General features: G+C 38.4%; 1 protein-coding gene across 1 annotated transcript; it reads left to right on the forward strand.

The window, feature by feature from the left end:
- Nucleotides 1-1,572: 1,572 nt before the first annotated feature.
- si:dkey-103j14.5 (isoaspartyl peptidase/L-asparaginase) lies at nt 1,573-8,356 on the forward strand. The gene is made up of 6 exons (XM_057848967.1): nt 1,573-1,759; nt 2,006-2,148; nt 2,950-3,113; nt 7,411-7,529; nt 7,664-7,774; nt 7,891-8,356. Exons 1-6 carry the CDS (start codon nt 1,573-1,575, stop codon nt 8,094-8,096), a joined length of 930 nt encoding a protein of 309 aa, XP_057704950.1. The 3' UTR covers nt 8,097-8,356.
- Nucleotides 8,357-11,803: the final 3,447 nt, after the last annotated feature.

An 11,803-nucleotide genomic window follows, 5' to 3' on the forward strand; every position in this document is an offset into this window, starting at 1 on the left:
CTTGTGGATTTATTGTTATAGTAAACAAATACAGCATTTATGTATCGTATGTTGAATGTATATATCCGTCTTGTCTTATCTTTCCATTCCAACAATAATTTACAGAAAAACATGACATATTTTAGAGATGGTTTGAATTGCGATTAATTACGATTAATTAATTTTTAAGCTGTGATTAACTCGATTAAAATTTTTAATCGTTTGACAGCCCTATTATGTACATAAAAAAGTCCTTGTTTTTTTTAGATGCTGCGAGCGACCCACACTAGCGTTGCGATCAACTGGTTGATCATGATCGACGTAATGAGCACCTCTGATTTAGCATATCAATTAATTAGGTTCATATTCGTGAGAAATGTAGCCATGACCCCCACTCACCCGATCTGTTTGTTCTTATTTATGTCCCATCCGAGCAAAAAGTGTACATGCAGGTTATGCTGTTATATAGTCCATACCAATGTTGGGACCAAACCTACGCCCTTGTTGAAAACAACAAAGGGGATGACTCATATTAGTATTTTACTAAAGACACATTGATAGTGTAACTAGTTGTTTTCAAATGTAACCAAGTCGTAAGGGCTGCTGTTGTTTACGTGGTGACAATAGAGGAAGTACAGTACATGTGACATCTTGATAAAAACGTCCTCACAACACTTTTCAAAAATTGTAATGATTTGGGGGTTTTATGATGGAATAATGGCATATCGATTATTCTCAATGGGAATAACTGATTTGAAATACAAGTAAATTTAGTTATAAATTGGGTCGCAGAACGAAAAAAAAAACCTCGTGAAGTACTAAATCAAGGTGCCATTACTCATTGTCCTCCAGTTGTGTACGGTATTCTTTGGCGGAACTTTGTCGCCTCCAAGTGGTCAACAGGTAGTATTGCATAAAATCCTGTACTTCTCCGTGTTTGTTTTAAATCGGTGTACGTCTACGTATGGTATGAAATACTATTATAGTCTAGTCAACCTCATTTGTTGCACGTTTTTCTCTTGTCTGAACTTTAATATCTAGAAGAAGAGTCCAATTGACAACAACTCGACGACTGCAAACACAGAATGAGGACACTCTCCCACCCCTACGAGCAGCTCCGTCATAAAAGAATAATATATTAGCTATTAAAACTTAAAAATACGTGTATATCCCACTCATATTATAATTTGAAGTGAAAAACGACACTGCACTGCTGTTTTTTTTTTTTTTTTTGGGTGGGGGGGGGGGGGGGGGGGGACAGCAAACAGCAGACTCAAAAGATCGAAGGAATTGGATATATTTGTCTAAAATTATGGTGTAATGTGAGGAGATGATGGCTGGAATCTCCCACCGGGAAAAGAAGGGGAGTGAGGAGGTGGGGAGAGGTGCAAAGTTCATTTGTTGCATAATTAACACAGTGATTCCATTGTATTCGTGTATCACTTGTGACATAACCAGTTGGATCATCTAACGTTTGACAGGTATAAGCAATGCAGTAAACGTGTCCAGTCTGCGGGAACCAAGCAGAAAAGTTGTTGTGGACAGAGTTGTAGAATAGACTTTGTCTTTGTATGTCATCATATGAATTCAAAGATGTCAGCTGTCATAGTCGTTCATGGTGGAGCATGGGCAATTCCGAATGACCTCGCCAAGGCCTCAGTTGATGGCGTAAAGGCAGCAGCATGTGAAGGCTTTGCTGTTCTGCAGAAAAAAGGAACTGCACTGGATGCTGTCGAGTCAGCCGTGCGGGCCTTGGAAGATAACGCTGTGTTTAATGCAGGTAAACAGAATAATCCTTACCTTTATGCTGGCACATCTGGAGCCATCTGCTGCGCAAAATCACTGAATCAAGCATTTTTTGTTAGGCCTACTGTAATAAAAATATGCCCTTTATCATTGGCTGTTTCATCTGCAACCTCTGTTCAACCTAGTCCATTAAGTTGCAGCTTTTACTCAGCAATCACTTAAAAATTAAATTTGATATGTGTGGTTTAATGTGGCTGGAAAATGTGTGATGTCATTAAAGGTCATGGAGCAACTCTGAACACAGAAGGGGAAGTGGAGATGGATGCCATCATCATGGATGGAAAGACACTAGCTTGTGGTGCTGTGTCGTCAGTAAAGAATATCGCTAACCCAGTTTCGCTGGCACGGGCAGTGATGGAGAAGGTGCCAAAATTCTTGGATTGATCTTGTATTATGTAGGAAAAATTAAAATGGCAGAACATGATAACTATTTGGAGTTGAGATGGGCTTTTGATTTTTGATGAAATGTTCTATATTGTTAAACTCATAGGTCAGAAGACATTCTAGACTTTTTAGATTGGAAATTTTTATTTTCAGGTGTTTCCCCCCCCAAAAACCCTAATTTCATAGCGCCCACTGTTGGTAAATGTCAAATAGTGAAGTAGTGGAATTAATTCTGCCGCCATTGTGTCACAAAACGATTCAAAACCGTGAAAGTTGAAATAATTTACATACGGCTGAAATGAAAATACATTTTCACATCGTGCTCTACTCTACTTTGAATAGTAATAAAGCATTTTAAAGGGGTGTAAATCACAAATTGCAACACTATTTGCTACAATAACGATTCTTTGGACAATGGTACGATCTTTTCTGATATTACAAATTATGCCACGATTCAATGTATGGGCCTTCAATTGATTTAATACGATATAATGTACAAATTACATAACATCAGTTATATTTCACCTTAAGCAAATAAAAATACAAAAGTTTTGAATTTTCTTTTTTTTTTTTTTTTTACATTTTTATTACTAAACCATTTTAGACATTTGCATGATTTGAATTTGTGTTTCGATTTGTTTGATTGGATCATTGCTTAACCAATTGATGTATCGATCAGATCGATATATTGTTTAATTTTAGTATTGACAGAATTTCACTTTCCATGTGCCCATTTAGTCATCTCTCAATGTTGTTCTCTTTTGGCATGGAAACTCCTAGACTGATCACGTCATGTTGACTGACCGCGGTGCAAACCTGTTTGCAAAGACCATTGGCGTGGATGCTGTTTCTTCTGAAAAACTGGTGACAAATTATGAGAGAAAAGAATGGGAGAAACACAAGAATTATGTGACAGGTGTAAAGGAAGACTTCAACGCTCGTTGGTAGGACTCAACTGTGATATTTTTTTTTTACTCCCATTGAGTTATTATTCTCAAAATTGATTCTTTGAAGTTTATGAAAAGTCGAAGAATCATTAGCACGGGTAGTACTTATTTTTTCTCACAGCCCATTTAATGATATTTTGGGATGTATTGTTTGGGAATGACTTACTGTACAGTATCACCATTTCTACATTTTTTTTTTGTCAATTGTGAGTTGTGTCAGAAAGAAAGCCAGAGGAAACCAACACACAGTGGTATGAAAAACTATCTGAAACTTTTGGAATTTTTCATATTTCCGCATAAAATCCCCATCAAATGTTATCTGATCTTTGTCAAAATCACAGAGATTAAAATACAGTGTCTGCTTTAAGTAAAACCACCCAAACATTTACATGTTTTCATATTTTAATGAGGATAGCATGCAAACAATGACAAAATGGAAAAATAAGTCAGTGAACTCTCTGCCCAAAGAGACTTAAAGAGCAATTGAAACCACTTATCAACAAACATTTTAAGTCAGGTGTGTGCCCAATCACTGATGAGTGGTTTAAATCTACCTTGTCCACCATAAAACACACACCTGGTAAGAAATGTCTTGATGAGAAGCATTGTCTGATGTGCATCATGGCTCGGTCGAAAGAGTCAGAAGACCTGCGATCATGGATTGTTGCTTTGTATAAAGCTGGGAAAGGATACAAAACCATCTCTAAAAGTCTGGATGTTCAACAATCGACAGTCAGAGAAGAGAGTTTGGCACTGTTGCTTCTCTCCCAAGGAGTGGCCGTCCACCAAAGATGACGCCAAGAGTTTAGCACAGAATATTCAAAGAGGTAAAAAAGAACCCTAGAGTGTCTGCTAAAGACTTACAAAAATCATTGGCGCAGTCCAATATCTCTGTGCACACATCAGCTGTAAAACTTCGGCCAAGAATGGTGTTCATGGGAGGACTCCGCGGAGGAAGCCACTGCTGTCTAAAAACCATTGTTGCTCGTTTAATGTTCTTAAAAAGGCACTTGGACACTCCACAGAGGTTTTGGCAAAATATTTTGTGGAATGATGAAACCAAAGTTGAATTGTTTGGGAGTAATACACAACGTCATGTGTGGAGAAAAAATTGAACAGCTCTCCAGCATCAACACCTCATCTCCACCGTGAAGCATGGTTGAGGGAGCATCATGATTTGGGGCTGTTTGCTGCCTCAGGGCCTGGACAACTTGCAATCATTAATGGAAGAATGAATTTAAAAGTTTATTAGGATGTTTTGCAGGAAAACCTGAGGCCATCTGTCAGACAGTTAAAGCTGAAAAGATGATGGATGCTGCAACAAGACAATGATCCTAAACACAGAAGTAAATCAACTTCAGAATGGTTTCAGAAGAGCAAAATACACATTCTGGAGTGGCCAAGTCAAAGTCCAGACTTTAACCCCGTTGAGATGCTGTGGCATGACCTAAAGACAGCGATCCATGCCAGCCATCCCAGGAATCTGACTGAACTGCAGGAGATTTGTAGAGAAGAATGGGCCAAGATTAGTCCTGATCGATGTGCCAGACTGATCTGCAGCTACAGAAGCTAGAGATGTCCCGACCGATCGCCGATCGATCGGGTCCGATCATGTCATTTTCAAAGTGTCGGAATCGGCAAAAAAATATCGGCCATGCCTTTTTATATATATATATATATTTTTTTTTTGTTGTTGTTGTTGTTGTTTTTTTTCAATTTAAACGTTTTCTAATTGTATTTAACGTTACAGACATAATATGTTATACTCATCCAGAGTCTTTAGTTTAGGTTTAAGGTAGGGTTATCAAATTTATCCCGATAACGGCCGTAATTAATTTTAAAAAAAATGTATCACGTTATAATATTTAACGCAATTAATGCATGCGTTGCACGACCCACTCACGCATTGTCGCGCTCAATCTGTAATGGCGCTATTTTACCTGTATAGAGAGATAAAAGGCAGCGTAAAATGAGTAGAGTGAAATTTTGGCAGCCTTTGGAGCCTTTATTAAATAGGCTAAAGCCCATTTATCTATCCTATCCTATCTAACCTATCAATCCTTCTCCCAACGATTAGAAATATCATGGGGAGCAATGTGGGGAAGCAATGTAGCAAATTATCTTTTTCTTAACACCTTGTGTTAATTCCCAATGCAGAGAAGATATATCAATTGGTAGCACTACGCACAGTCATGGTTCCACTTCCCATCATGCATTTGGGTTGAATGGCTGCAGTATCATTTACTGAAAGCTCAACAAATACACTAGATGGCAATAATTAGTCACAATATAGAAAGTCACAAGTCCTTCTATCCGTGGATCCCTCTCACAGAAAGAATGTTAATAATGTAAATGCCATCTTGAGGATTTATTGTCATAATAATCAAATACTGTACTTATGCACTGTATGTTGAATGTATATATTCGTCCGAGTTTTATTCATTTTTTTTCTTAATGCATTGCCAAAATGTATATGATCGGGGAAAATTATCGGGAATTATTGGAATTGAATCGGGAGCAAAAAAAAGCAATCGGATCGGGAAATATCGGGATCGGCAGATACTGAAACTAAAACGATCGGGATCGGATCGGGAGCAAAAAAACATGATCGGAACAACCCTAACAGAAGCATCTGCTTGAAGTTATTGCTGCCAAAGTAGGGCCAAAAATATCAAATGTGATGGTTCACTTCCCGTATTTTTCGGACTATAAGTCGCAGTTTTTTTCATAATTTGGCAGAGGGTGCGTCTTGTACTGTAGAGCGACTTATGTGTGATTATTTACGGTCGAGTTGGGCCGGACTTTTCTCTCGCAAACTTTTTAAAAATATATTTTCATATATTTATACTACAACGATGTATGGATGTGAAATAAAATAATTTGTGTAAAACAGAGAAGGTGCTGTGCATGGCTGTGCACGTGAATGCAGTGGCTCTCTTTTCAATCTTCCCCTCCCACCCTGGCGCCCTCCGCGAGTCGCATCCTGGTATTTCCTTTTCGATATGGAGCAGCTAGGAATGAAAAACAAACTAAAGACAGGGGAATTGAAAAACAAACAACTGCAATAGGAGAAGGGTATGGAAAGGATTCAAAGTGATTGTTGAAGATGCTATACAGAAACCCAAGTCGGCTTTGCTGAATGTAAACAAATGTGGCGCTTTGGTCTCATACGAAAAATATATTTAACAAACTTTTCCAGCGTTATTTCGTTGTGTAAATGCATTTATAATGATCATAAAAATATGTAGGCTATTTAAACATTGAGGAAACTTGCGTTTCTTTTCTGCCAACTCAAAGAGATTAAAATAAATGTTAAATCCACTATCTGCCTGTTAGAACAGACACACAAATATAAAAGATATAAATGTTTATTGACTATCCATCTTGCAGTCTTGTTTAACTGGGGAAATTCGTTACAAAAGACAGGCTTTAATTTGTTATCATTATGTATATAAGCACACGCATCACCACAAATGTGATCACACAAAACGCAACCATGCATCGCATCCCCGCATTTCCTCCTTCTCCTGAATCGTCACAAATAAAACATAAAATTTCGGGTTTTTTCGGGCTTGGGTAAGCAAATCAAGTTAATTGATCGGGCTCGGGCCGGGTCGGGCTGGATTTTTTAGGCCCGATCTAATTTCTAGCATCATGTAATGTTAGCGTAATGTACATCTACTCAGCCTGTTGTTCTCTATTGTATTTGAAATTGAAATGTCATGTCTGTTCTTGGTGCTGGATTCTATCAAATACATTTCCCTCACAAAATGCAACCTATACTCCGGTGCGAGTTGTATATATTTTCTTCCTTTTCATTACGCTTTTTGGATGGTGCAACTTATACTCAGGTGCAACTTAGAATCCAAAAAATATGGTACTTATTTTCCCCCCTTCTGTCATTGTTTGCATACTATCCTCATTAAAATATGTAAACGTATGAATGTTTGGTGGTTTTAGTTAAAACTATGTTTTTTCATCTGTGTGATTTTGACAAAGATCAGATCACATTTGATGGTGATTTTATGCAGAAATGTGAGAAATTCTAAAAGGTTCAGATACTTTTTCATACCACTGTAAATACAGAAAGAAAGAGCAAACACCACCATAACAGGGCTGAGGTAGGATTTGAACATCTTGATTGTAAAGCAGACTATAGTACTACTTCAGAGAAATTAATCTAGGAATCATGATGTTTAGTAACATTAAAATAGTCAAATAGTCTAAGCCTTCTGATGTGCATGCATGTGATCTTGTAAGCTGTCATTAAAAAGAAAGTATACTGTCATTTTAGGGCTCATGATACTGTCGGTGCTGTTGCTGTGGACTACGCTGGCAATGTTGCCTGTGCCACATCGACTGGGGGAATCCGAAATAAAATGGTCGGCAGAGTTGGTGACTGCCCCGCTGTTGGTACGACTTATCTAATTCTCCTTGTTCAAGTGAAATCTGTTCACAGTCCTCTTTAACAAATAAAGTGTCACTGAGAATTTCAAAACTGGGGCTGAATTGTGGTTTATGTGCTTCCATGTGGACATTATAATAAGGCTGTGGAGGATATGCAGACAATCTTTGTGGAGCTGTGTCTTGTACAGGCCATGGAGAGTCCATCCTTAAAGTCACACTGGCCAGACTCATCCTTTCACACGTTGAACAAGGTTATAGTTCATGCATGACATTTGATATACTTTGCATTAACATGACTGCTCACTTTTTGTGTTGATTGTTGATATAAAGTTATCAGCATACTATCTTCTGTTGGCACACTCATTAGGTAAATCTGTGGAAGTGGCTTCAAAAATATCTCTGAAGTACATGGGGGAACGTGTGCGTGGTGCTGGTGGGGCCATCGTTGTTTCTCCAATTGGTCAGTGGGCATCAACTTTCACCACAGAGCGAATGGCTTGGGCCGCCGTGGAAAAGAATGTTCTCTACTACGGATTAGAGCCAAATGAAAGACGGATGGAACGTTTGTCCTGATTAGAATATTAACCGGAAACGGTTCATATGCTCCATTAAAGCATATTAAGTAGTAGTAATTATTTGCATATATCATCAGTTACAGTTTTTCAACCAGGTGGAATGATGCTGACTAATATGTGAAGTCAAAACATTGTAAAGGACAAATGTTTAAAGATGTCAGGTGTGAATAAGATTCCAAATAGCAAGTGCTAAATTGCTGGGACAGGGCTTTAGATACACAGTCAGAGAGATAAATCTTTATAAATTGTAAATTGAGAACATTTAACTGTTTTGAGATTGGGTTCATTGTATGAAAATGTGTGAATGGAAAATGTGTGTTTGAGATTTCATGTTTCATACTTTGATGCACTGTTCACGCTATGGTCATTTCTAAAATTATAGGAAAAAAAGTTTTTTTCCCAACAGCTATCATTATTCAAATCCATAATGTTGTATCCAGAAAGTAGTTCATATGAGTTTTGTTCAGAAACTTTGTTCTTATTTTATCTTGACTAACATAAATAAAGTTCAATGTCCTGTGTATCTGACAAACGTGGTTTTGTGTACGTTTCTTTTATGTGTACTTTAACCACAAAAACTTCTATGATTATTAGTAGTGCTGAAGAAACCAGTTTTATAACATGCCAAAGTGGGACTGGTCAATTTAAATAACTTTTAAATACCACCATTATTACATAACAATAATAGAAACTGTTGAGCAGTCAAATATAGAAGGCGGAAAACACTCAGGCTGAAGTTCCGCTCTGAGACCCCCAATTTGGCCAAATTTCAAAATTGTCCTATATGCATGTGTGACACATCATTGGAAAGCTTAAAATCTGTATTTTCTGGGGGAACAAAAATTTTGAAAAGGTGGGCATTTAATTTAAAAAAAAAAAATCCCTAAACCCCAACTGGAGGTGAGAGCGCAAGAGAGCATAATTAGGGACACCATGATTTTAACGAGATATTATCGCGTACTTACCTTGTTTCGATCCGAAAACTCTGTGTAGCACCTATCACTGAGTGTCAAGACGCAGCTGTGAATGGCCACAGCCGGATTTTTGGGGGATTTTATAGGTGAAACATTGTAATAAAACAAGGGTTGCGATGCAGAAATCACAGACATCAAGAAGTGGTCAAGATTTTCTTTTCCATATATTTACCCTTTTAAACTTTTTTTTTCTTCTTCAATTTTTCTTTGTTTGGATCGATTATTTATCGTCTAAAATATCGGGTAAAATGCGACAGAAACAAAAAAACAACAATTAAGCGATAATTATGAGGTAGATATCAGTGACCTATTTACAGACACTGTTTTTTTTTTATTGTTACGTCATTTGTTTAAAAGTTTAAAATATGCGAGTGAATAATTTTTTAAAGTCTTTTTTTTTTTTTTATAAACTAAATAGTAGACATCAATTAATGAGTCTAAGCTAAAAATGCCAGATATTTCGAATCATAAATACAGTATAATTACTTACCTTCTTTTTATGGCTGGGTTGAAACAAAAGTGGTTGCGCGGTGTCTGTAAACGGGGGTCTTCAGGGTAAAACGGACAAATTAAAAATAGTTCGGGGGCTGGCATAATGCACCATGAGACTACTATGGTAGCATATAGACATATTGTTCGATCAAACGCAACAGTTCTTTTGGCTTAAAATAAAGCAGTTTATTTTAAAGAAGGGTGCAAGAGCAGAAACGGCTTTTTCAGCCTTGTCTGTGTTTTCCGCAATAAACAAAACAACAGCACATACAGTAGTTGCAATATCAATATGGAATAAAATGAGAGAAATGGGGAAAAAGTAATCTAATTTTCATATTATAGAATGAAACATATCACATTAAAGATAAATGTGAATTGTTGAAATTTGAATTTTATTATATCAAAACATAATTAAAAAATTAGAATTAATTTATCACATTATAACATGGAACCTCCATCCCCTTTCTATTTATCGGAAATTTTAACCCTCAGTAACTCTGGCAGGGCTGTTCGTTCTACTGGCCAGCTTCTTTTGCAAATTCCGAGGTCAAGACAGTGGGAGAACCGATCTTTTGCAGTTGCTGCCCCCAGGTTAAGGAATAGCCTACCCCCTGAAATCCGTACCATTACCAATTTAGGCCTTTTTAAATCTAGTTTAAAGACGCACATTTTTAGGCTCGCTTTTTCCCCTGACTATGGTAGCCTGGTTTTATTTCTTAAGGGTTTCAATGTTTTCGGATTCTGTTTCATTTTTTAATTTGCTGTTTTGACTTTTATCATGATGCAGTTTTGTTTTTCTTAATGTCGTGAGGAAAAGCGGCATGGAAAATGAATGAATGAATGAATAGTATAGTATAGTACCTTCCTTCCTTTTATCTTTCATGAACCATATTTGTCTTGGTTGTAAAGCACTTTGAGGGCCTGTCAGGTTTTTGTAAAGGGCTATAGAAAAAAAATTGATTGATTTGATTGATTGATGGAATCTTCTGTATACTAGTCTTTTTTTTTTTTTTTTTTTTAACCTGTCCTGTTCAGCTGTTTGACATGGAGAATGGAAGTCTAAGTGTCCGGTTGGTCTGAACAGTTCTAATGTTTAACACTAAGAGTATGACATACTCCCACTGTGATCATTCAACATGCCTCATTTATTATGACAAAGCAGCCAACATGAAGGGGTTGTGGGGGAACAGAAGAAAAGAAAAGAAACACAAGAAAAGAAAGAAAAGAGACACAAACAATATGAATATGTTGGTGCTATCGTCAGCCAGATGTATTTCTGGTTGAAACACATGTGGGGGGCCTGTTGACCAGGGAAAGAAGGAGAAGTGGGTGGGGGACACCATCAACTAAGTGATTGGGAGGGGTGGAGTGTACACAAATCAGCTCTGTAATCTAGAAACCAGTAATCGTGTGAATCCCTTGTGAGTGTAAGCCCGTCGGCAACCGACCCTACGCTGCCCCATCGCCAATCCCAGCACCGGGGCCCCCAACCCAAGCGTGTCCAATCACATCCAGCCGCGCGCGAGCTCCACCAAACATGCGATAGCCACGCAGACGAGGGGTGACACCCCAGGGCCACGCCCCCACCCAGACAGCCTGGGGAGGGAGAGTGGGCGGGGCCAGCACAGTCCATCCCTCATCCAGCAGCCCAGCAAAGGAGCCATCACCCCCCACCCCCCCCCCCCCGGTCCCCTGGGCCACCCGCGCCCCTATCAACCGGCCTTCAGGGATGGGAAGAAGGGATATCCAGGCAGAGAAGAGAGGGGGAGGAGCAGGGGAAAGGCGAGGAGCCGCTGCGGGATGACGCGAGATCGGAGCCCAGACCTCCCGCGGCCGGCAGCCCAGGCAGGGGGGAGGCCACGCCATAGAGAAAAAGTGTGGGACCCACCTACCACCCTATTACTGTGGCTGCCAAGTCCCCGGCTGGCAGCCATTACCCAACAATGTGATGGGATTGTGTGGGGAGGGAAGTGCAATGTTGTATACTAGTCATATTACTACGCGACATTTAAGCTTGTAACTAAGAAAATAAAAATCTAGAACGATGAATAATCGGGTAAATTTAAATTGTAATATACTTTAAAGTTCAGATGTACATTATTTATAACACATTTATCTAATCTATATGTTTTTAACTTTTGCGTAAGTGGAATATTTAATTATTTTGCATTACAGTTTTGATTTCGGTATATTTCTCAGTTTTTAATATTCAAACTGGAAGTGGGTTGCAGAGTCAGGA

Source organism: Corythoichthys intestinalis, chromosome 10 (genome assembly GCF_030265065.1).
Source record: "Corythoichthys intestinalis isolate RoL2023-P3 chromosome 10, ASM3026506v1, whole genome shotgun sequence".
In the NCBI taxonomy this organism is placed as follows: domain Eukaryota; kingdom Metazoa; phylum Chordata; class Actinopteri; order Syngnathiformes; family Syngnathidae; genus Corythoichthys; species Corythoichthys intestinalis.